The sequence below is a fragment of the Aythya fuligula genome, chromosome 5 (genome assembly GCF_009819795.1).
Source record: "Aythya fuligula isolate bAytFul2 chromosome 5, bAytFul2.pri, whole genome shotgun sequence".
Lineage (NCBI taxonomy): Eukaryota > Metazoa > Chordata > Aves > Anseriformes > Anatidae > Aythya > Aythya fuligula.
In genome coordinates this window covers 6527320-6553345 of record NC_045563.1, presented here as the reverse complement: position 1 = coordinate 6553345, position 26026 = coordinate 6527320, and the positions used below count along the sequence as shown (strand labels likewise).

Below are 26026 nucleotides of genomic sequence, written 5' to 3'. Positions count from 1 at the left end.
CAGCCACTTTCTAGATTTTGTTTGGTTTTGGCATACTTTAGCACACAACTTCTCGTGGCCACTGAATTATTAATTACCGGCTGAAATACCGCTCAAATCAAGCTCATAGCACCGCCGTTAAAAATTAATCCCAGAGCAAGAGAACTGGGTGCTGCCTGCTGGAGCTCTGCCCGGTGTTACAATGGGCAAAACTCATGTGAAGCCGAAGTGTTTGCACCAAGTGCTGGTGTCCCAGCAAAGCCAAAATGTTAATACCAAGAGCTGGTGTCCACAAGGCAGGCTCTGGTCTCCCCCTTGCTATATATTTCCTTACGAGAAAGGCTACTACTATAGATAGATGGTTAAACTGTACAGCACAACAGCTTGCTATTTTTAGCTGTTGTTGAAAACTAAGCTGTAACTAATCGGAGTAAAACCCAGCAATTTAAATAGGAAGATTAATCTCCAGCTTCAAAGAGCGTTTCTTTACTGGATCAAATTAATGGGGAAAAGGTCTTTCACAAATGAGGTTTAATTACCAAGTGAAGTCAGAGTTACCTCAACCTGGGATGGCACCAGATACAAAAAAGAAAAGCAAAAAAATCCCTTTACTGTTGTAACTAATCTGAGCTTTGTTGCTTCGAGTTGCACAAAGTAAATGAGAAAGCACGGTGTGTGCAGCTGCCCACAAATTTCTCTGTAGTCAATTAAAGGACGTTGAATTCCCATACAGAAAACACATCTCTGAAGTGAGCTCCGTCAGCAAGCATAAAAAGGGAGCTCAAGGAAGGGGCCTTTAGACACTAAGATGTGAACTAGCACTAAGATTAAATAAGTCACATAACTGAAGAGCCATTTCAGAAGTGCCTATGCTTAAAAATCACGGTCTCCACAGCAGGCGTACCCTGTAAGGGGAACGGGAATCCAAGTCCCATTTAAAAGAAAAGCAACTTCAGAACGATTTCAACCTCCTGCTATCTGTTTCGCATAAAAGAAAGCCACCTAAGGATTCGGAAGAAAGATCTCCATTGAAGAGCAGATTATACATGCAATGAAAATATCAGAAATGCCCACTGTAGGCAGGAAATTGCATGCGTTTTCAGGTATGTTTCCTGCCCGATTTCAGTGCCAGACATTCGTTTCCATTTTGTGTTCCCACCACCAGAATACAGAAGCAGAAATCAATCTAACGCAGGACACACGCTGCAGCTCACCGAAAACAGGGCTCTGCTGACAATATTAAGACCAATACTAAGCACAGCTTACATGTGAGAGATGTTCGCATGTAATGGCTGAACAAACAGCTGAGTTCCCAAAGCTACCCAAGTCAGACACCCGAAGCAAAGCCCTATTTCACCACCAAGATTCACTGCAGCTAAACAAAGGGCTCAGCTGAAGGGTATTACCCAGGCTCCCACTCCTGCCCCACACGAGAAGGGCTTTAAAACAACGGTGAATATAAACAGACGTCTTACAGCAGCCTTTCACAGCAAGCAAGAGCCAGCCCAGCAGCCTTCAGGCAGAGCCCACCAGCAGCAGCCACACGTGCACCGGTTGCAGATGTCAAGGCAGCCCCCGTACTCGACATGCAATGCCTGTAATTGCAGCCACATGGGCTACTGGGGCCACAGCATCTTTCTTAAACAATTCATTGTTCACCGAATCATCCCCAAGACCCCACCACGGCACATTTCTACAAGCAGCTCCACAGTCTTCTTAAAATAACCCTGTTTTCCTCTCCTCAAGTATAAAACCAATCCACAGCCACACTGAAAGCTGCCCCATTCCTCCTTACTTAACACCACTAACAGAGACCAAGAAGAACCCTGGAAAATGCCATTAGTAACCAATACATTGAAATTAAAAATTGCTAATGAGATTTAAGACCTGCACACTGACCAATTTTTATAGCTGTGGCATATGAACTTTGCCTCGTTCTAGTTTCTTAAATCATCACCCAGCGTCAAGGACAACTCTGCATCGTGTACACAGCATTACATTGTTTTACTTTCTTCTGTATGTTGCTGTACTGCTATTTATTTTCTCTCCTTTCTAGCTGCACACTTGTTCATACTACCTTACCCTTCCTCTACTCAGATTACTCCTTTGTAGGTGTTTTCAATTCCCATGTAAAACAGCTATTGTGCACACGGGAATTAATCCGGCCTCATCTTTCCTGACTCAGGCCTGAGAACATTCTTTAAAAAAAAAAAGTTACAAACATCTCGTGTTAGTGATTCACAGTCCCCTTCTCAGAATTGTTTTCCACAATTGAGTGAGTTTGTATACTGCATTTAAACAGTTTCACAGAAGTGTACCATGTGGAAAGAATACAATCCAAATGAATAACGCGTCTCAAACGCTGTAACTTCTCGTTATGGATCTTTAAGTGGCTTTCAGTTCTGATCTCCTTCGTTTGCCAACACAAGATTTCATACGCAGTGCTCCCAGGTCAGAAGCAACTCTCCCGAGACGGTCAAAGTAGTGCCAGCAACAGCAGGCTTGGACGACCACATCTTCTACAACACAGCTTTGGTTTTTCTTCTTTAAGCAATAAAGAAGACAAGATGCAGCTATTGCAATAAAATCATACATTAACGCTGTATGTCAATTGAGGGTATTTGAACTCAGAAAGGAGACGTGTAAGTGGCCTTGCGTTTAGCCCTTCAGGTTGAATTTTCTCCTGCAGTTCGAAGGAAATGGTCATCAGCCTAAAAGGGAGCTTCTGCCAGCACAGCTGTGTGGGACAGGGGCACAGCTCCTGGTCTGCAGGTACCTCCACGTGGGCATCGCCACACTGCCGTAACCAAAACCTCACACCAACAGCTCTCACCTGCCACCATGCAGCAGTGCACACGGACACGGGCTTGCTAGAAAGGCACGGGCTGCCCAAAAACACGCTAGAGCAGGGCTCTGCTCTTCAGGCTGCGCTGAACATGCTCTGGTTTGATGTCACTGTGGTTAGATTCGTTCAGGGCTGCTGGTCACAGCGCTTACCGAATTCTTCTTCCACAGAAAGAGGACCCAGCCGAGCCCAGCGCTTACCGCAAACTAGCGCAGCACAATTCAACTTCCATAAAGCGGCCTTCGTAAGAAAACCAGGTTTATGATGTAAACAGAGGGCACCACTCAAATCCGCTTTTTTAAGCATACAGCAAGTGCATGATGAAGTGTTTTTTAAAACAACACAAGAACAACCCCCTGCCCACCTTCTGCCCAGCACACACATGGAATAAGCCTGCTTGTCTTAAAAAACAGAAGAGCCAGGCAGTGGGGCGAGAAAGAGGAGGGCCAGAGGACCTTCATCCTATATGCCACCTCATAGGACTGCCTGCTGCTGGCACCCGGCCTCCTGAGAGCAGGGAAAGGTATTTCAGACGCCGCTCTCCAACATATAACGCAATCAGAACTTCCAGGTAAAGGAATCATCGAGGGACGGGCTCTCCAGGACCTGCAGTGAACTTCCATGCACATTTTCCACAGGTTTTTCTTTGCAGGTTGGTGTGGAAGGGTGCTCCTTCCTTCCTCCTCCAGCTGCACCGCGCAATTAGCACAAGCTCTCAGCTTCCAGCTCACGATGAACTCCAGGCTGCGGCTTCATCTCTTCTGGCTTTGATGTGATTTTAAGTATCACTGCTTTTGCCATTATGGCCAATTTATCAGTTTTCCTTATTTTGTAATCTGTGTAGAATAACCAACACCCTGATCTCCTGCGCAGTTGCGAGCATGTGATCTTCTAGATGAAAGTCTTGCTCGTTATGAATTAATGAACTTTAAAGCCCAGTAACGTAACACAGAAAATTAGCTACTGTATTTAAAGGATTTCTAAGATTTTAAAAGAAATTTAACGGTAAAAACTAGAGTAACATTAAGGCACAGAAACAACACTTCTGTATGTAAACTATTGGTTAAGCTTCATTCCTTTGTACATTTTCTTCTGACAAAGCAATTTAAGCTGCTTTCTTTACATTGCTGTGGTTATTTAAGGGCATTTAACATAATTTGAACACCACTAAAAACCTCTTAACTGAAAAGAAACCTAACAAATTAAGAGCAAGCAGACAGTTCAAACTGAGTTAGCTTCTGAATGAGCAGTGCTTTGAAACCCATCCCTACCTGCGGAGTGATAGCAGGGGCTGGCTCTCCTTGAGAGCTACACGGTGAACAAAATACAGCGAGAGGTTTTACTACCAGGACCATGAGGTCTGTATAAACAGACGTCTTACAAACAGGTAAATGATGGCATAAAAGAGCCAGCAGCAGCCTAGCACTCCTAAAGCTAGTGCAAGGCCACACTTCCAAGATTATCTATCAACTGTACTTGGCCTCGTGCTGACCTGGAAACCCTCCTTCTCCCTGCTTAGAAAGCATAAGAAGGTAAAAGCTTCCAAATTTAGTATTTCTAATTAAGAACGTGGTGAAGCGATTCTGCTGTGTCTTACTATACAGTGTAACCCCCAGACATTTTCACTGTGCATAGTAATTTACTGTGTAAAAATAATCATAGGACATACAAAGGCTGTTTGTAAGAAAATCCAGACTTTTTTTTTCAACCATGTTATTTGGCTTTTTTTCTTTTAAATAGCTGTACTCTACCCTTCGGGGGGAAGGGTGCATGGTAGTTAAATCATGGTTATTACTAAAAAACTACATGAAGATGATGCCTGGACACGGACAGAACTAACCTTCAAGTGCTCTCCCCGCTCCAACACTCCTGCTGTTAGTAGCTCTTGCTTCAGCCAGGCTCACAAAAAAGATGAAAAACATATCCCTAAGATGAGTTCTTCACTTGACCTCGCAGCTAACACTGTTTTAGTTAGGAGCTAGTCTATCCTCACACAGTTGGAGACTCGAGTTTTCCAGAGCAGAGACTGAAGGTTTTTCCTCAGTGCTTCAACGCAGGTTCTTCACCTCATCTCTTCACCTTGCATTCCTCAACTGCTTTCGCCTATCAGGGTATTTCATGGTCAAAGGTTTTAAGAACAAAATAAAAAAAAATAGAAATAAGCAATATAAAGTTCTATTTCTCTGTATGAATAAAGAACAAACAGATCCAGTGAGCAGTCAAGAAAAATGCTTACATCAATAGCCAGGATAAAGAGCCTGCAGCAGTGTCAGTTCCACAGCCAGGAGATTCAATGGTTTGCACGAAAAAAAAGCCTCTTCTGAAGGACTGAGCACCAAATACTCCTCTTATCAGCTGAATCACTTCCATTTAGAGAGTCCCATTTGCAGCCTTTGTACGTGACATGATTGCTTCAAGTCTTCTGTTCCAAGGAATACATTCCCACATCTTCCAGCAGGTGTAAGCATGGGGAAAATACGAGGAGGCAGGCTTCTGAACTCCCTCCTGGCCTAGCAGTTCATTAATTACTCGCAGTTGTGAGCAGCGTGAAATAATTCCACAAAAACAAGGTTCCTGGCCTCGGTGTTCTTTTCCTTCTTGAAACATAACCTCCACAAACCAAAACCAGATGGGCGCTATCAGTTAGGACCGAGGGGATCACGACGCGTTCTGGTAAACAACACGGGGCAGCTTTTTCGGGTAACACATCCAGGGTTATTACAAAAGGAGTTGAAAGGGATACTTAGTAAGGTACTTGGGATATTTAATAAGTTGTTTGGTAAAACCTTCCGCTGCTGTAAATATAATAGCAGAAATTTCTTCACACAAACGCGATGATTCAGTTTCCTCAATTCTTCACTTGAAATTCAGGCTCTATTTTAACGTGGCGAGTTATAGGATCTCTTGTAACATTTTTCCTCTGAATGCTTAACAAGTATGCATTCATACCACCCCAAATTAAACAGAATTGAAGTTTCTCTAGAGTCTATAATGCACATGGCGTTTATTATGTATTAGATATCTTAAAGGAACTACAAATGGATCTACTTGAAGCACCAGTTCTCCACCGTCCGCAGACACCATGTGAAATAGCCTGCTAGAAATACCTCAACATTTTAAAACACCACATTTTTGTACAAGTCACCGTATCACCAGGCTGCAACAGAAAGCAATGACGAATTCTGCATGTGACGAAACTCATCGATGCACTTGGAGATATCAGTTCTGATATCTTGGATCAAATCCCCAGGCTGGTACGAACAGGCACAGCTTCAATGAACCCGTGCTAATTTACATCAACTGAGGCTATGGCTCCACATCAAAGCAGCCTAAAGCATTCGTCACCAACATAAACTGTATTTAAACATACATGTATGCTGGCATGTATTCACTTGACTTCATGTTTCTAAATTTCAGAGCTTAATTTTCATAGAGTTTTATTTTAAGATAAATAACATCTCAGTCGAGGAAAAACTTAACAGCCTTCACATCCAACTCTAATTTGGAAACCTGTATCTTTCCTGAATTTTCTGTCATTAATTAAAACACAAAGGCTCCTCTTTTCTCCTGGGCCATTTCTGTAGTTCCCAATGTCATAAACGCCCCAAGCATCTCCCGTTTTGGAGCAATACTCAGTGGAAAACAAATTCTCCTGCACGCTCTTCTGCCTGCCCTGATACAGAAGAGGGTTCTTGAGAGAGGCTCCAAAGCGCTCAAACTTTCTCAAATCCAAAAGAGAAAGGGCTGTTATGACATGAAAAGATGAGTAAGGCCTCCGTTCTTTCCATGCATTGCCTAGGATTTTTTGAGGCATGTAAACACCTGCCTATGGTGAGATAAAAGCAGCATTTGGGCTGATGACTCGCAATCTGGAACGTTCCTTCCTTTTGGACATCAGCTAGCAACACAAGAGGTGGGAAACAGGTTACTACACCTTGCTAAGGTTCTCGCAAGATGTGTTTTTGTTTTGAAGTTGCTTTGTTTTTGAAGAACACACACGGTAATCTGATCTGTATTTGCATCTCCTTGAAAGAGTGGTATCACCAGGAAAATCTGGGTACTCCCCTTGCCACTGCTGAACCAGGCGGTACCTCCCACCCGGGTTCACTTCACAATGCCTGAGAATTGTGTTGTTGGCATATCATAACACCAAGCTCTTCACGGCTAAGGGGAGACACTACTGCTGATTTTTTCCCCCTGCAGTACACAAAAGTGAATACACAAACCCAGTGGTTCCTGCGATACACCATCGCCCTGAACTCTGGAAAGTCTCATGAGAACCTAGCTGAAATCCAGCCCTCTAACACACATTAGTGTAATTTTGTTACCGTGCAGAACAAACGCACGAGAATTTAATCCGTTTTGTTAGATCAGCTCAAGGAGAGTCTCCAAGGCTTTCAGATCAGCACACCGAAAAACAGGCACGATCGTAGGAGCCTCAGAACAGCTCGTGCTCACACCACAACACTGCTGACATTCGCTGGCGCTGGTAGGAGCTGATTTTGTTCCTTTTCCACTTCGCCATCAGCAATCAGAGTCCTGGAAACAACTTTATGAACTCCAGGCATACAATTCAAGGATACGGAGGAACAAAGGTCTACAAGCTGTGCTCACAACATGCAGAGGAGGAAGTAAACGCTGCCTGTTGCATTGCTGCCCAGTCTTACTCTTGGTAGCAGGATCGGCATGGCACCGCACGTCCACCCCGCTTCGCAAGGCTTACAGAACCCTAACGTGGCCCTAAAGAAGCCCTCAATGGCCATTCCTCGGGAAAGAGAAGCCTACCTGAAAAAGGGATCGCAATTAGAAGAGGAAATAAGGTGGATTATCAACTTGACACCTCTGCCTTTAAATCGATAGCTCGCTAATTGCCAGGCTTCGGGTGCCATGACCAGTGCACAGCTACATCTGCCCTCCCTGCGGCCGAAAACATGCCAGGGTAAGCCTCCTGAGAAACAAATAGCATTTATGCAGAAGGTAGCTTCCAAAAAAGGCTTTAAACTACATAAAATAAAAGCCTTTTATCATCCCAGCCCCCCGACACACCTACAGCAGGCCTCTCCACATGGACCACTCGCGGCTGCTCCAAGCACCCCAGACAGAGCAAGTATCACTCAGCAAAACCCAGAAATCTCCTGCTGCTTCCATGAACGTGCTACCAGGTTCTCAAACCTCCACTGATACAAGCAGACCAAAGTACTGAGAGCTCAAAATTTTAAGGAAAGCATATCTGCAGTTGGCAAACCCTCCCCAGCTATTCCTGCCTGGTTTTCTGTGCCTCGATAACCACGAGGCAGAGCTGTAGCAACGTGCTGCTGCCCTCATCTTTAGCGGGCACTGAGAAGTAGATTCCGATCACTTTTACTGAAGACACTTCAAAACCATTTTGTGTTTGAGGAAATGACAAAGAGCAGACAGCTCGGGCAATACCATTTAAGTCCTAAGGCAAGCCAAACAACCCAGAAAGATCCAGAAAGCAGTAAAAACAACCACTTCTATGTAAGCCATAAACCACTCTGCCCTCCCCGTACCTGCAAGGAGATTCTGCACAACATTTAGAAAGGTTTCTCCTCTTCGTACAACACAGAAAGGTACAGTTATAGTATATACAAAAGGGTTTTGTATTAGCTTTCAACCCTGTTAGCAGTGGCTCAGTACCACCGGCACTGAAAGAAATTAACAGGCAGAAAGCAGCGCACAATCCTAAAAACCTCACATAGGTTTAAGAAAGCCAGCGGCAGTCATTGCCCCTTTCATAGGAAGTGGCACAGGACCAGGGCCTCTCGGCCAGATCCTGGAGCTGGAACAGAAAAACCTCGGTCTTTCAGATCCCCCTCTCAGATACCAGACGATACAGTTCAAGTCCCAACTATGAGAAACTGAAAAGCTGAAGTTTTTCTGCAAGAGGCTCGAGTCGGGATGTTAAATCATCGTGCTTTATACCTTCAAAAGTCCCAGACTGGGCACTCAAGAAGATACTTTTTATAAACTCTCTGCTTGTCATTTTTATTTAGCACTCATACCATTAAGTATATATTTATTTATGCTACAAGTAAGGATTTTAAACAATCCAAGATTCATTTTTCAAATATATCTATTTACCAGCTCAGGCCCTTACCAAAGTAACCAGTAACACTACATGGTACATTTACTTAAAGTGTTGCAAGATTCGCTCTCCTAAAAGCAAAGTGTAATACCACAGAACTGAGAAAAACTTCTCATGGCACGAGCGATCTGTACACTAGAGTTAGTTAAAAGAAAATTGAAAAGAAAGTCAGACTTACACAAGTCTTAAATTTGAATAAAATTGGAGTTAATAAGCAAGCAAAGCTTTCAACAATGCTCTTTTATTCACTCTATACACAGAAACAAACTGAGTCCTTGCAACATATGTAAAAAAAAGATCAGGAGCACACAAAAATGACGCAGCTACTGAAGAACAGCTAAAACCCACAGAGCTGGCAATACATAACAGCATTACCCGTACATACAGGGGGTCAGGATTCCGTAAGAAATCAAATGAGATCTCCCGAAGTTCGGGACTGCCTAACAGAATGGGCTCAAGAAACCCGTAAGTGAATCTGCGCTTACGGTTACTACGATGAGGAGATTTCACTTATGTAAGAATGAGGGACACACTGGGTCAAATTTCATAATTTCTGCATCCCATAGCACATAATTAGCGAACAACAAGCTTCACTTTAACTCTCGAGAGCCAAACGCTACCCAAACACACACACACAGAGGGATGAGGAGCGAAACGAGCCCAACACATGGTGAAAGCGAGGCGCACTGCACCTACAGTCAGCCAAAGTTTTATCATCGAAGGACAGACAGGAAGGTATTTCCCCTACAGGTATTCTGATCAGGGACACTGGCAAACCTAAAGTCTTCTCAAACAACCCCCGGTTCTTGAGCAATGCTTGGGATTTTCAATAAGTTCTCTGGTGAGCTCACATCCTTCCTTTTTTGCTTAGCCATCTTTGCTCAACTGCAGACTCGCAGCCCCAGGATGAGCGTACCACAGACACAGCTTTATGTTTTAATTTGAAACATACCCTACAACAGAGGTAACCTCAATATTCCTCACTACTTTATAAGAAACATTCCCAACCTTGATCTCAGTCTACAGGAAGCAGAAGGCAACAAATGCTCTTTCTTAAGCTCTCCTTTAGGAAGGGCAGGATAAGCTATGCATACTGATTCCTCCATTCAGAAGAAAGCAGATTATATCCAGGACAAGGAAATTGCAAAAAAAAGTACCCAAGCAGGACAGAATGGTAAGTAAAAAATAACAAATGCTCGAGGACAAAGCAAACAGCAACAGAAGGGGAAAAAAAAAGTCTCAAAGCCTCTTCCCAGGCAGCCTTGCCACCAAATTAGGCCAGCAGAGCACAGGACAGAACAATCATTTCTGTTGCAACATTTTCTCTGTGGCTTCTCAGTAGTTAGTAGCTTCGAGAAGGGAAATAAAAATAAAAATAAAACAACACGGAAGGTTACAGAAGTGGAGATATTTCATTAGACCGAAAGCTCCTGCAACCCCCCTGCGCCACCCTCACCACCCAAAGCCCCCCGGCCTCTCCCTTCCAGGGCTTCATGCAGCCTGCTGGGGTGCCCTCCTGATACAAAAGCAGAGATAAAAGTAAATAAATAAATAAATAGATAGATAGATAGATAAATAAATCAAAGGTCCCGGTACCGATACAAACGCTGTTTTCTGCGGATGCCAATTACAGCAATTTTAATCCCTCCACAAAGCACGCTGGGGGGAGCATCCCATCGAAAAAAAAAAAAAAAAAAAAAAAAAAAAAAGCCCCTGACCGAAATGCTCCAACTCCACAACTTCGCTGCCTAACAAAAGCTTTCAAGGCTTTTATCCCCCCCCCCTCCCCTTCTAATTTGAGCGAGCAATCCGCGGTGAATTATTCATACTTCTCAACTCACATTGTTCGGCAGCCCTCCTCCTCCTCCTCCTCCTCTCCCCTCGATTTGCTTTCCTCGAGCTATAACCTAAAATCCTCCCTTTCCCAACCAAACCCGGCGAACCAAAACCTCGGCGACCACCCCCAAACCCTCCCCCCCCCCCTCCCCTTCCCCACACAACCGCGACCATTTGGGACCCCGAGCAGACCCCCCCCCCGGTGCCGGGCCGGCCGCACACGTTTCCCCTTTCCCCACCCCATCCCTAACTCTCCCCCTTTTTGGGTTTTTTAACTCCGAGGCTCTCCCCAAGCAGCCCCACTGAGGGGGCTGCAGCCCCCCGGGCAGCGGGGAGCCGGGCTCCCCCCGCCGACAAAATGGCGACGTGGAGCAGGAGGAGGAGGAGGAGGAGGAGGAGGGAGGATGAAAGAGCCCAGCGCGCTGCGGGGAGCCGGGCTGGGAGCGCGGGCCTCGGCTATGGGAAGGGAGGAAGGGCGCTGAGGATGAGGAGGGTGAGCCCAAGCCTCTCCCCTCGGTACCTTTTCTTGTCGCTGACGCCGCCGGGGCTGTCCATGGCGGCGGTCTGGCTGCTGCTGCTGCTGCTGCTGCCGCCTGGCTCCGGGGCGGCTCCAATGGCCGCTGAGGGGCGAGGAGATGGCGGCGCGGCCGGGAAGGGGCCGGCGCTGGGGCCGCTCGGAGCTCAGAGCATCGGGGCAGGCGCCGGGGCCTGCGCCGGGAAGGGGAGGTGCGGGAGGAGCCGGGCACGGGGACCGAGGCTGGAGGCGGCGAGGGGCCGGCCGGGGCTGTGCGAGGCGGCGGAGGAGGAGGAGGAGGAGGAGATGGAGGAGGAGATGGAGGAGGAGGCAGAGGCGGGCTCGGCCGGCCCGGGCCCTGCGCTGCGCCAGTGAGGAGCGGCGGCGGAGCCCGGCCCCTCGGCCGCCGGGGTCAGCTGAGCAAACAGCTGGGAGGAGGAGGGGGGCCGGCGCTTCACGTGGAGGGCCGTGTGCGGGGCGGGAGGCGGCACGACACGCGACATGTCGCGACATCTCACGATATGGCGCGACGATGCGCCCCGCCGCCCACCCAGCGCGGCCGCGGCTCTGCCCCCGCACGGCCAGCGGGAGCCAAAATGTCCCCCGTCCCCCCCACAGCGTGCGTCGCTTCTTCAAATTAAATGTTTTTAAGCCTCTCGTCAGTTCTTAGCTCCTTTTCCCCAAAGTCATAAACGAGCTTAAAAAGCCACGGCAATTAAAGAGAGCCAGGCGGGCCAGAAGGGAGAGACACTTTAACAATGGATCACAGCCGAAGCCAGCCTTTACCGCTGAATAAAACACCCCATGTTTACCCCAAAAACCCCCAAAGCGGGCCGCCGGGTGGTCGTGGGGGTGCTGCCTGCCCCCCACACCCGCCCACGCGTGTCCGTGTCCCCGCTCCGTGCCCGCCGGGGGGCGCCCAAGGGTGCCCGGGGGGACGGGGGGCAGCCCACGGTACCCCCACAGCCGGCTCCAGGCTGACCCCGGGGGTCCTGAGGGCTGGGGGCTGAGGGCACCGCGGTCGCCTCCGGGTCCGAGGGTTCTGTCATGGGTGTTGTCGGTTCCGTGGGAGGTGGGAAGGGGATGAAGGGGCTGCAGGGAGACTCCGAGGGGGCTGAGGGGAGGCCTCATGGCGGCCTGCAGCTGCCTCACAGGGGAGCGGAGGGGCAGGCGCTGAGCTCTGCTCTCTGGGGACAGCGACAGGACCCGAGGGGACGGCATGGAGCTGGGACAGGGGAGGGTCAGGCTGGGTATGAGGGAAAGGGTCTGCACCCAGAGGTGGTCGGGCACTGGGACAGGCTGCCCAGGGCAGTGGGCACGGCACCGAGCCTGTCACAGCTCAAGAAGCACTTGGACACCGCTCTCAGACACACGGTAATAATTTTGCGTGATCCTGCGCGGAGCCAGCAGTTGGACCTGATGATCCGTGTGTGGGTCTCTTCCAACACCGGGTGTTGTATGATCTTGTTGGTTTCCTCCAGCAGGAACTATAAGTGATCATACGGAGCTGAGCTATATGACACTGCTCAGTCTCCATATGACACTTCTCACTTCTCAGTTCTGCGGTAATGATACCTTTTAAAAAGAAGCTCTGACAGGCATATGTAACATCCTTGCCCTGCTGTATGCCCATGTCATGTTGCAGGAAACACCTGCAGGGCAAAACGATGTCGTTACAATACTGCATCTTCCTAACATTTCTGCAGTGGTCTCTGAGCTTCCATGTGATGAGCAGTCATTTTTGCATACAGACATGGCTTGTTTTTAATTTCTTTTGAAGAAAAAGCAGTGACCGTGACATTTAATAGAAATCACAGGAAGCGTTTCTATGAAACAAGATGCCTCTCCCTGCACCGGTCTGAGACGCAGAAGAGACACAGGTGCTATCGACTCCTTTTATTCCTTTAAGATTTCTCATCCGCATACTGACAAAGCCCGGCTTTACTTAGCTTATGAGATGTGACAACACGATAGCCCATGGCAGTGTGGCTGTGGACTACTGCTATATTTATTGTTCTGTGCTCACTGGTGCCTCAAGAAGAGAAATAATCAGAACAAGACTCAAACTTGGGTCTCTTGCATAAGTACCAAGAAGCCAAACAGCAGCTCACAGACACCTCATCTTTCCAAATGAGGTACAGCCAGTCAAAGCACTCCTGCACAGCAGCCATGCACTGTTTTAATACAGTCTCAGAGTCACCGTAACAGCCACCGAGGAGTTCCCCTGGTGAAACAGGGGGATGCACTGGCAGGGGCAGAAATGTCAAACAGTTCAGTGCCACCTTCTCCACCAGAGCCCCTGCCACTGGGACACGCCAGGGGAGTTTTGGTAGTGAAGTGTTTCTACCAGAGGTACTTCCCATGCCTGAGAGGAGGCTGGTGCAACTCTGAGCAACTGTTTCAGCTTCTCTAATGTGGGTGTGAGGGTGAAGTGGTTCCTGATGAGCTGCCACACAGCAGTGAAAGCCTGCTTTGCACTTCAACTGCGGTCTCAGTGCTCACACAAAGGTGATTGTGCTCCTTTTAAAGACCAAGTAGCACCGATGCGATCCAGACCAGGGGTTGCCTAGCTCTAACGCTACAGAACTCACCTGATCCCACCCAGCAGTCTCTTATTTTCAATCCTTTAGCTGTCACTCCTTTGCATGATGATTAATTTTGGTGCCCATAAGCATTGATGTTTCAGGATTCACTTGTACACCTTTATTACCATTATCCAAATTTACATACTGTACAGTGCATCGAAACAGTTCCTCGTTGAATGCTCTCATGCTAGGTTCTGATCATTTTTAATAATTGAGTCACCAAAACCCTAGATGTGTTAGCAGTCTCTGAGCAGAAGACACGGCAGAAAAATCTCGGTGTACAAATTACTAACATTGCTCAATTTAATTGTTCAAAGATGTCGGACTTCCCAGCATGAACTGGCTGAGGAGCTGTGAATAAGTGTTGTGGTCTCCTTACTAGACACATTTCTCTCATGCCAAACATGCTTTCCCCAAGCCCATAATAAAGAACACTGCATCAAAACCCAATTGTGTTTCAGGATGATGTTAGTGGAAACTTGTTCAGCAGTTAAACATTTCATGCTACAGCATCTCTAGAGGGACGTTAAGCAAATATTCTCCCCACCATCCTCCCCTTTATTAAACTTTTGAGTCACTAAAACTCTGCATGTACATTTTCTTTTCCGCTTTGCCAGTGGCCGATAACAGAGCCTTATTAGTGTATAGCACACTCACTTTTCCTGATCTTTATTGCTGTGCTAAGTTCATACTCCAACTTACGTTAAAAGAACTTCCTGAATAAAAGACTGTTTGCATATGACTAATTAGGGCAAATGCAGAGAAGGCGAGCTGATGAGTCAGCAGGTGGCTCGGTGAGGACAGTGGCAGGGATTCAGCAGCAGAACAAATCAATGCAAAGATGTGAGATATGCTCCCGTCTGTGGCTTTAGATCTATCTGCTGATGGGCCGAATATCACCACGATGGGCACTGCATGCATTAACTCTCGGGACCCTATCACGCTCTCATCAATATTGACTGGCAAAACTTCTGCTGACTCCAGTGGGAAGAAGTCCAGGGCTTTAATTTTCTCAGGCATCTTTCTCCCAAAGAGCACTTAGATTTTCTGAGTATGGACTTCCTGATGGGGGGTGTTAAAGAGCAACAAAGGCTCCCTCCATTTACGTCACTCGAGCTGGTGACGCACATCGCATGGGGTGCCACTGTGACAACCCACCAGCAGCTCTGCCTTTCCTGGGCCTTTGCTTGGCAGCACAGCTCATTACATTTAGGGAATTAATGTTCATCGATTCAATAAATAAGCACCGTGCTACAGTGAAGGGAACATACCAATCTATCAATATTTGGCAACAAAACACGCAGTGCCCACAGAGCTCCTGTGGGAGCATCTACTTGAAAGGGAAGTGCCAGAAGGTCTCTAAGGCTGCGCAGCCTCTTGGCTTCTCTGCACACTCGCTATCAGCGATCTAAGGCTCGTTACTATGACTCACCGTGCTTAACAATGCAAGAATCTGAGATGTCTGATCGCCAGCTCCTTTCACAATAGAAAAGTGAAGTGAAATTTGAATTAAATTCAAATCAAAACATTGATAGTGAAAGGCTAATGCTGCTGTTACTCAGAATATTGTCTGAAACGGGAGCACACAAGGGGAGTCAGAGTCTCTGCTTGGCATCTGTTATTTCCACTGGTCTTTTCTAACTTTAGTTCCTCTCCTTCTTGTGCCAGGATCTTATTTATTCTTCTGTTCACATTTGCACAATACATTTGTTTTGAGCTATGACCACCTCATAAAGCCTGCTTGACTCAGTGCACATTCAGACATTTGGAAATACTCTCCTGACTTTGATTTCTGCACAGAGAAGTACACCAATGTGGCTAACAAATTCTGCAGCATAATAAAAGCACTATGTCCAATTCAGTGTAATTAGATTTGAGGGAAGGATTTTCTACCCATGAAAGGAATTCACCAGATGAAAGCATGAGGCAAGCATGCGCTCGGCAGGCTACGCCATGCAGTTTCACCAGTTGGCTACATCCTGCCAACCCCAGGCCACTCCTGGGCAGATATTGCAAATTGTATGGTGGTTTTCCTGATGTGGACAAAAAGCAGGATGGAATTTTGAAATTATCCTTACAGAAAAGAAGGGTTTGTGGTCGAAGCCCTGGATGCTTCGGTTACAGGCTTCCCGCAGGATGCTGTACAAATCACTCAGAGAAAGGATTTCAGATCTCATTGCTGCAATCCTTCTCCACACACAGAGCGGAGGAGTTCACGGTGTGCCAGGCATGGAGTTTGGCTCCTCATGCAGTGCACGGGGAGACCTGTTTCCCCTTGGTCCTTTAACTCCTGCTTACAGAGACACTCAGGGATGCAGAGGAGCTGGGTTTACATCCTTGCTCCGGATCAGTCAGAACAGGGATTTGGGCACAGCTTTGCCCCACTCTGCATTTGGGGGGTGCAGAGCTGCCTAAACCACGGGTTTGGTGCTCCTCATCTCGGTCCTGTGTCCCTTTGAACACCCCAGGCACTGTCTCCATGGCCGTCTGTCCTGCTGTGTGGCACTGGGACACTTCCTCCTCCTCCTCCTCGCCTCTGCTCCCACACCCAGAGCACAGCTTTCTCATGAGGCCACAGTGACCAGCGCGGCACCGTCTGTCATCACACAAACAAGCAGGGCACCGGCTGTTTTTACCTGTGACCAACAAAGTGTTTCTAACCTACGTCTCAGAAGCCAGCAAGACACTCCCAATCTGCCAATCAGCCCATAATACCTCATACCTACCAGGCTAGTTTTACTTTCTTCTTTGCCCAGCTTCCCTTTTGAAGGTACTACAAACGCAAGTGAAATGCCTTGAGAACACCCGGGGGAAGCCAGAGCAGCAGCCGGCAGAGGCAGCACGAACCCTGCGAGGGTCCGTGCGTGAGTTATAACCCAGAGCAGAGGGAAAATACGCATCTCAGAAGGTGAAGTGGTTTCAATTTCATGCAGATATCTGACTCCTGCAGCTCCTTATGATCAGCAGCGACGTTTTGAAAGAAGTTTCTTTTTCCTCTTTTTGATCTTTTTCATCCCTCCTACCGAGCCCTTTGTTATGTTGCAGCCTGGACCACAAGTTTCTCACACAAAGCAAAAAAAGGCTGAAATAAACGCAAAGATGAAATTGAATGGGTTTCACTTGTAATTAAAATGCAAAGGGGAACAAACTCTTTTACCCGATCAAACATTGGGAACCGTTTCAAATTCTGTTTTCTTCCTGTTTTGGCATTAAAACCCGCTTTCAAATGATACAGTTTGTTAAGTGTTTCTACTTCACATTTCCCCAACTTGGATCTAGCTGAAACACAAAGGACTTGAGGTTTTGTTTGTTTGTTTGTTTTCCCGCAACACATCAAAAATGCAGCGCAAGCTTTAATGACTACGTCTGTTATAACATGCCTTTTGCAGGACTGTAGGCATTTATGGGGGAATGAGGTAATTAATATATTACTTAGGCATGCAAAGACAAGTTAGAGGCAGCTGTCTCTCTTCGCTTGATATGGCAACACAATCATTAAAACAATGGCTTCTTACATCTGGTTGTTTTTTTTTTTTTTCCTTTTTTCTTTTTCTTTTTTTTTTCTTTTCTCTGTGTTCACAGACCGCTCAGGTTGCTTGTTGAAGGCAAAGCTTCAGGAGACAGCCATATCTTCAGGACCAGTCATTTCTGTCTCAAACACACTGTCCTCTCATTTATTTGAAGTAGCTACATGAAAATCGATACCATGAGCCCTTTAAGGAAATGCTGGTATTAAAATAAACTCAAGAGCTCCCACGTTCTAGTCCCGACCTCTAAAACATGACTTTTAGAGAACATCCATTTCTCTTTCAGGCTCAGGTACCGCAGTGTCTGGGGTCCACAAGGGGGTGAAGGAGGGCTCAGGTCGCACCACATCCTGCCTTGCAGAAAGCCCGGTGGGTAGGTGAGGGGCAATGCGTAAACCAGTGTTTCTAAATCACAGGGTCAAGGAACCGATCGTTGCTCTAGGCAGAAATAAGCACTTTGCCAGCCTGATAACAAGAGAGCTGAGACACAGCAGATTACAGTTCCTTTAATTTTCTTCCGGTTAATTAAATGATCAATTGCAGCGTTGGCTTTCAGCCATGGCAATGCCAGCTTAAGTGAGCTCTCCATTTTATGAGAGGATAATCAATAGGCATCATTTACATCAGCGTTACAGGTTTTTATTTTAAAGCCAAATATCAAAATACAGAGCAAAATATTGCCATTTTCAAAGCAAGTGGAGATCTTCTCCTGCCCCCAAAAACATCCTAACGAAGGGAAGGATGGCACTGTAATTACAGCTTTAACTTGGGATGTGTTTTCACTTCTCTGCTTACCATAGACTTCCTGCATGACCACAGACAAAACACTTAGGCCCAGATATGCAAAGATATTCAGGCAACTGAGATAAAAATCAGCTGGAATTGTGTACATAAATAGTTTGTGGATTTGGGCCTTTGTAAGAGAGACTGAGATCCCCATTTACTAAGGGGTAGTAGGCACTTCCAGTGCTGCAGCAGAACTGCAACGAGTCACGTCACAGAAGACATTGGCCAAGCCAGAGACAAGGAAAGGCAGCAAATGAACACCTGCAAGGTATTCGACCACAAAGCAGCATCTGAGCACACTGCCCAGTGTCTTCTCAAGGTGTACTGAGTGCTTCCAAGTGCTACTCACCTCCACCAGCAACATCTGGATTCCCCCTTTGCTTGCTTCCAGATATTCCTTGGTTCAAACTCTTTTTTTTTTCCAAGGATGGTAGCTGGAGACACTACGGAGAGCAGGGAGGGTGAGGTGTGGGGCAGTGAAACAAGGACCACCAGCACTGGGCTGTCAGTGCATGTGGGAAAATTAAAGAAAAAAATATTAAGACATAGCATGGACTGAGAGCATTGCCATACTGTTAATGATGAATTCGGCAGTCCTGTCAGGTTATGGTAGGTTGAAGCTAACAAGCACAGCACTTCAGAGGACAGGAAAACCCTGGGTTCATATGTCAAAAGATGTCAAGACAGGGTGGAAAGTGTCTGCCAAGGAACTAAGTAAGCAAAATTCAGGGCCATAATGACAAAGTTGGTGCATCAAACCTCTCTTTGCTATCTGAGATCAAATGTTAAGTAATTAAACTGTTTATCAATAAGAGGCAACTCATGAGCGTGGGAAACAAAGATCTCATAGCAACTGGATCTAGATAAGAATGACCACAGACCTCACCATTTTCAGAACCAAATGAAAATTTGTTTATGCTGCCAGCTTTTGCTCAATACAAATCTTTAATGCATATAGGCATTCATGCACTCCACAGAGAAAGATCTATGCAAACTAATCAGGTTTTCTTTTTCCTGTCTTGGAAAGAATAACAATAACCAAAAAAAAGTTAGTTCATGGATGTGATTTTCAGTTTTAGGCCCTTGAGGAACCCTCAGTTCATCATGACCAAAATACCTCACCAAAATCTAGACGGCAAAGTCAGCAAGTAGTTAGTTCCATTTCATCACTGCTTCCTGTCTGCTGCCATTATTAAAAGAAAAAAAATGCAAAGGAGCATACCAATAGCAGCTCTAACACTAATTTATGTTACTAAAACTGCTACACAAAGCTGAGAGGAAACAGAACTGCCAGCAACCTCCCCCAGGTAAAAGCAAGCACAGTACAACAGCTTGTGGGTTATTGATAGGACTAGCATTAAAACTAAGTCATATTCTCCCAAAACAGCAACAGAAGAAATCTGTTTGGCAGAGCAGAGTGTGGTTTCTGGAGAAGGAGGGATCCATCCAGCTGCAACAGGAACATTTTTGCAGATTTTTGAACTGAAAACAAACAAACCCAAATCAACCCATTAGGTACCAAGGCCCGCAGGAGAGACCATCGATGCGAACTGGACCAGGAATTCACAGGCCAGAGAGTCTCAGCAGCGGTTAGAGGTGTCTGTACTCCTACGAGTGGTTTATTGGGCAGGAACATATGCCTGCCTCCAGTGCACGTGGTGCAGAGCTCACCCGGTACTCTCAGCCTGACGTGTCCAGATCACAGCACCCTCACCTGTCTTCCAACCATCCCTCGGGCTTGGACAGACAAAGGCCTACAGTGGTAGTGTTAGGGGGAAGAAACACAAAGGTGATATCTCAGGCTCTTCTGCAGCCCACCTGAGACTAAGCAATGCCTCTCAGGGGTGCAAGGTATCCCTGGCTCCATGCTTCAGGCAGTGCCACAGCAGGACAGGCAGGGACAGTGTTAAAAAGGAAGCATAGCCACGATAACAAAAACCAGCAGAAAACACCCCTTCCTCCCTCAAAATGCAAACAAGCAGGCTTGGCTCAACCAAAAGGTCAGCTCGTTGCCAGCCCATTGACTTCTTCAAGATCACGTACACAGCCAGTGAAATTCCCAGAGATGCATCCCAAGTTTCCAAATTCACAGATCTGTGCAGTAACCACTAATCTGGCAGGGATTTTTACAGGCAAAAAGTCCCTCTTTTTTTTTTTTCCCCTTGTCAAGAAGAGACAAGTAGCTAGCATCATATGACTTTATATTTTTCCATGTAAAGCAAACTTATCTTTAAAAAAAATTGGTTGAAAATGATTTAAATAAGCTGAAAACTATTAAGGAGCAATGTTTATTTGGCAAAAAATAATAATGATAATAATAAAAAAATATAGTTATCTCATGTCCAGGAGCCCTCATTAACTTGAAAAGTTTCCACATGACCTCAGGGTTTCTGGAAAATGTATGAACATCTCTCAGCATCTGCTGCTTATGATGGTAAAGAAATTGTTACCGTAGCCACATGGAAATAGTAATGAAGTTTCTGTCTGTGACTTCTGAGGCAGCACAGCCAAGCTGCTTTCTTTAAAAAAAAAAAAAAAAAATTAAAAAATAGGCACTTAACTCATGCATACGCATGCCCACCTGAAGAATGCTGCTCCACACACGCAGCCCAGTTGCTGGTGGTGGGTTTGGGGTCTGTGCCAGTTTCCTGGGGCTGGATGTGGCCAGGAGTGCCGGGTGCCAGAGAAATCAGGCCACGCTCCTGCAGCCTCATAGCAGGGGTATGAGGAAAAGAGCGTTTCCTGGAGTTAGCTGACACATCTGACCGGAGAAAGTCAATCTCATCGATGATTATCTCTCCTTCTGGTGGCCCTCTCTAATCTCTCCTGCCTGGGAGGCTCCTCCCAAATGCCTCCTCGCTAAACAGCAATTAAAGCACAAGTCCATTAGCAACCCCATGTTGTAAAATGGCTCGCAAGCCGCAGAGCGCTGTGAAGCCTGTCTGTGACAGCGGGGATCTGGCTTATATCTGGCTGCTTTCCAGCACCAGGAACATCCATCACTCATCCCAAGACCTTGTCAGGGTTCATGTCCCCTCATAACTCTGTCCCAGCCTTTACAAAGTGCCCGAGCTCCCTGTGTGAGGCCGGCTGAGGGAGGCCAGGACACGGGTTGGGCCCTGCAGTGGGTGACAGGAGATGGCCTGGCTGATGGTGACAGCAGGCCTGGGAGGCTCTGGCCTGATCTTCAGGGACGGTCTTGATGGAACAGGAGCAATTAGAAAAATGGGCAAGAGGAAGCCATTGCTCATGTCCTTCCTGAGGTGATTTGGTCTCATTTTGATTTGGAGCAATCTGTGGCACACATGCCAAGGGATGTGCTTATGGGAAAAGGTATTTCTGGGCAGAAACCAACCCCTGAGTCCATCCAGCAGAAAGCAGCTTGGCAGAGAAGGACTGGGAAGTCATGGTGGTTGCCAAGTTGAACGTGAGCCAGCAATGTGCCACAAAGGTGGCTAATGGCATCCTGGGCTGTATTGGACACAGCATGGCCAGCAGGTGATCCTTCCCCTCTGCTCAGCCCTGCTGAGGCTGCACCTGCAGTGCTGGGTCCAGTTCTGGGCGCCCCAGTACAAGAGAGACCTGGGCATACTGGGACAAATCCAACAGAGGACCACCAAGATGCTGAAGAGACTGGAGCAAAATGGCCTGTGGGGAGAGGCTGAGAGAGCTGGGGCTGCTCAGCCCAGAGAAGAGGAGATTTGGGGGGATTTTATCCATGTCTGTTGGGCCAGAAAACCTTCAGAGGTCCCTGCCAACCTCAACCATTCTGTGATGCTGCAGAGCCTGGCAGGGCAGGGGAACCCAGCACTTTCCTCTCCAGTTCTCAGCTTATCCCCGGACCATGGGCCCAGATATGACACCCTATGTCTCCATTTACAGTACCAGGAGTGCAGCAGTTTGGAGCAGGGTTTCTCTGAGGCTGGTTTCTCTGAGGTTCAAAGGTTTAAATGAGAAACCATCATCTGCTGTGCTCTGTGGGCACAGGTGTGGCGAGGGGAGGATGGGCAGTGAGATAGAGCTAAATTTGTAATCCCTCCCTTCACAAATAATCCCTGCTCTCACGACTGATCTCTGACGTTTTGCGCCAGCAGGTCATAAACATCAGCTCTCCCGGTACAAAAATGGGACATTTCCCCCAAACATTTTGTATTTGGCTGATGCTGCTGAGTGCATGAGCTTCCACACAAGTCATTTCCCCTTTGCTGCATCATTTCTTCTGCATATCAGCATGGCCGACACCATTTCCCCTCTTATGAAAGAAGGAGATAAAGAGCTATTTGGAAGGCTTCAGTGAGAGCACAGTGAGGGTCTGGGCTCCTTGCTTGCTTGCACACTTGGAAAGGTGACGAGGCAAGCATGGGGCTTTCCCCAGGCATCCTGCTGAGCTGTCCTGGGGAGGTCCCCGAGGTCCCAACCAGCACAGGGGATCAGGAAAAGGATGGAGGTGACTGGAGAGCACAGGGATAATAAACACATGACTCAGGGGCGAAGTGGTTTCAGCAGAGGGATGGCAATGCACGAGCAATAAAATGGGAGCTACCAACACCACGCTGTCTGTAACCACACACCACACTTGCTCAGCTTTCCAGGAGGCACCAGGGAGAAGAAGGAGGGATCTGCTGAGGAGCTGTGGCACGACCCATACCAAAATATCCCTGTGGACACAAAAGATGAGGAGCATCTCCCATCGCAACCTGGAGGGGTGCCTGGGGCCAGGTAAGTGTGAGAGGTGCCACAGGCAAGAGTGCACGAGTGAGAGGTGGGAATGGGCTACAGAGGGGCTGGGTGGTGCTGGGGATGTGCAGCCACCCCGTCGGGGCCTGTCTGCTTCTCCTGCCTAGGACAGAGGATTTGTGCCAGGGCAGCCAGCCAGAGCCACTCTCTGAGCACTGCTGCTTCTGGAGTGGTGCTGCCATCGCTACTTTCGGCTGTTTACTTTAATAAATGCTCTCCGCAAGCTGCCTTTTAATGGTATCTTTTCCCTCTGGAGGATGTGACGCGTGATAGCAGCCTGCAGAAACACCCGCCCGTCTGTCTGCAGAAATAGCCCGAGCAGGGGGCTGGCTCCTGAGTCACGCTGGAGAAAGCGGTGAGCTGGCTGGAGGTGACCCAAAACCCCTGAGTTTCGCAGAGCCCGGCGGGGGGAAAGCTTTGCTCCTCATCCCGTGCTGCCCGATCTGCTGCCGGCTGCCCCGTGCTCTGCTCACACTCGTGAGATGTGTCTTGTGCTTTCCTGCACAGGGATTTACCGACGTCGGCAACTCACGGAAAGCCACCGGATATTAAAAAAAAAAAAAAAGGCACCGGGATTAAAAAACATGAAAAACATAAAATATTAACAGCAGCACTGACTTTAAAAAGCCTTGACATAAGTAGAAAATGGAGCTGGAAAGTTTCATAAAGGTTTCAAGAACGAAGGGTATTTTGTGGCAGAATACTGCTCTCTGTCACAAGTGTGGAGGGAGCATCTGGGGGCAGAGGGACCCGATGACATACATCTGCCTTCATGTGTATTTTGGAATATGATTTATTTGTGTTCATTGAAATGGCAGCTTTTCTGGTAATTTCTTCCTTTCCTAGCAAAGAAGCCTTAATCTCCTTACTGGAAATTGTACTATTTATGCAGCAAATCCTGCCTCTGAAATTGCTTGAGATCACAAGTTATGTAACCTGAACAGATGGAGTTTGACCATTTTTTTTTTTCTCTTTGTCAATTCATATTACAGTCTGAACAGGCTGCAATCATTTATCAGCCTATTTGCAGCATAGACAACATAGAGTAAGGAGTTTAACTATGAAGTTAATATACTCACACGTAGGAATGCTTACACCAGTGACGAACCATCACTGAGCAGCAGTGATAATAATAATGCTTATTAAGGACTTTCCTCGTTCTTGCAAACATAGTAAGCATTATGCACGTAGTAAGATGCACATTATATCATGGCCATCATCCTGCAAAGACATGAATATGGCTGTATTTACACAGGGGATAGGTGTGATTATCTGCAGCTCTGGTGTGAAGGTAGGTGTCTGAGAGTGTCTGTGAGATCAAACAGATGAATAAGGGGGAAGGAGGAGCTGCAGAAAGGCTGGAGAAAAAACAGGCCAGGGAAAGGCAGCCAGAGTGAGAGCCCTGATTAATGCTGCCCGGTTCAACCCTTCAGCAATATTAAGTCTTAAAACGATGAATCGTCCACCCAGCTCCCAGCTGATCACGTGCATGCCCTATAGAAGCCAATACATAACATACAACATGCAGCTTTAACATTCACATTAGCTTAATGGTCCTTCTGTTAACACTCATGAGCAAGCAGATAAAATCCTGAAGGGCTCAATTATGCTTGTAGAGATTTTATCTTTTTTTTTTTTTTTTTGTAGTAACGTGGCTGTTCTTATTACACGTGAGTTTAAACTGAAGTGAATCAAGGCCATAGGGAATTAGATGGAAAAAGATGATGAAAAGGGACAGGAGGGAAAGGTAAAAAGCAAAGGTTATTTCAAAATAAGATATATATGCATGACATCTCTTAGGTGTTCTTAAAATTGAAGGGGGCTCGATCAGACAAGTTTAGGGGAAAGGGAGAAAAAAATAATATTTTGAGCACAAATCTGGTTTTCTATCAAGCCAAAGTTCAACCAGGGCTAAAAAAGCCACCAAGTTTAAATACAGCCTCAGTCCAACCACATTATATACTTTTATTCCGTTCTGTGGGAATGTTCAATGTGACACACTTGCATATTCGGGGCCAAACTGCAATCTAAGGCTCAGCCCACGTCGAGCAGCTTTGCTAGTGGAGAGCTTTCAAGAAAACCTCAGAAAGCCGAAACGGAGCTCGTGGTATGATGCAGCACTTTTTTCCAAAGTAAAACTGAAACAGAGGCACGATGCAGCCACCAAGGCTGCTGTTCTACTTATCCATGGGTGCAGTTTTTCCTCTTTTTTGGGCAGCTGTGGAGCAGTGGCTCCTGAGAAACCCCGGTGATGCTGCGAGCAACAGCTCGCCTCCACGCTGCAGTTGCACCCTGTGGTCATGCTGGGGGGGATGGCAGCAGCTCAAGTCTCATCACAAGATAAAACCTGGTTTGATCCCATCTTTCACTTTGCTTAGACCTAAATGCATCCTCTGGTCTCCTTTCAAGGGACCAGCCTAAAAAAATTAGCCAGAGAGCTTACTTGCAGCCAGAGACTCCATCAGCCCCTTCCTGCCCTCACTATTGACAACAGATCTTCCTCTAAAAACACTTCAGATCAGGACAGTAAAAAACAACCCAATGGGAGCTTCAAACTTCAAATTTTCCCTTTCATAATGTATTTAAGACTGCAGAGACAACAACAGATTTTAATGAAGCATCAAGCAACAGAAAAAAGTTACAAAGCCAAGTGGATGGCAGAAGGAATGAAAATTTCAAAGCCAGCCCCGATTTTAGCCAGGGAATTGCCATTTCTTGTGCACAGTGCTATGCAGCACCTCAACCTGCTTTCTTCTGGGCTGGGGGCTTTACATGCCTGGTACTGCTGATCTGAGAAAAAATATAATGCGTTTGTAGTCCATTCTGGATCCTGGTCAGTGGTTAACATAGTCAGATGCTTTCCTATTAGAAAAAAAAAAAAATCAGATCCCCTTTTTTATTTATTTTATTTATTTATTTATTTTCCACAAGGAAAGAAAGCCCACAAGCCCGTGCTCCTGCTTACAAATGCATGTAAATGTTTAGCTGAACACGATTTTGCTCAGGCTTATGAAGTGCTCTTTCTTTAGCTTAGCTTTTCCCAGGATGATGTAATTTACTTGACCGGGTATTTTCTACTCTTGCACAACTGTGTTAGTCGAGCTAAGCAGC

The 26026-nt window shown here is 46.8% G+C and overlaps 1 protein-coding gene across 1 annotated transcript in view; it reads right to left on the bottom strand.

Moving 5' to 3' along the window:
• Window positions 1-11536, bottom strand: part of HIF1A (hypoxia inducible factor 1 subunit alpha) — a 32999-nt gene extending 21463 nt beyond the window's left edge. The window contains exon 1 of the mRNA XM_032189291.1: window positions 11287-11536. Within this exon, the coding sequence (XP_032045182.1) occupies window positions 11287-11321 (35 nt within the window). The 5' untranslated portion in view covers window positions 11322-11536. The remainder of the gene's footprint in view (window positions 1-11286) is intronic.
• Between the last annotated feature and the right edge of the window lie 14490 nt (window positions 11537-26026).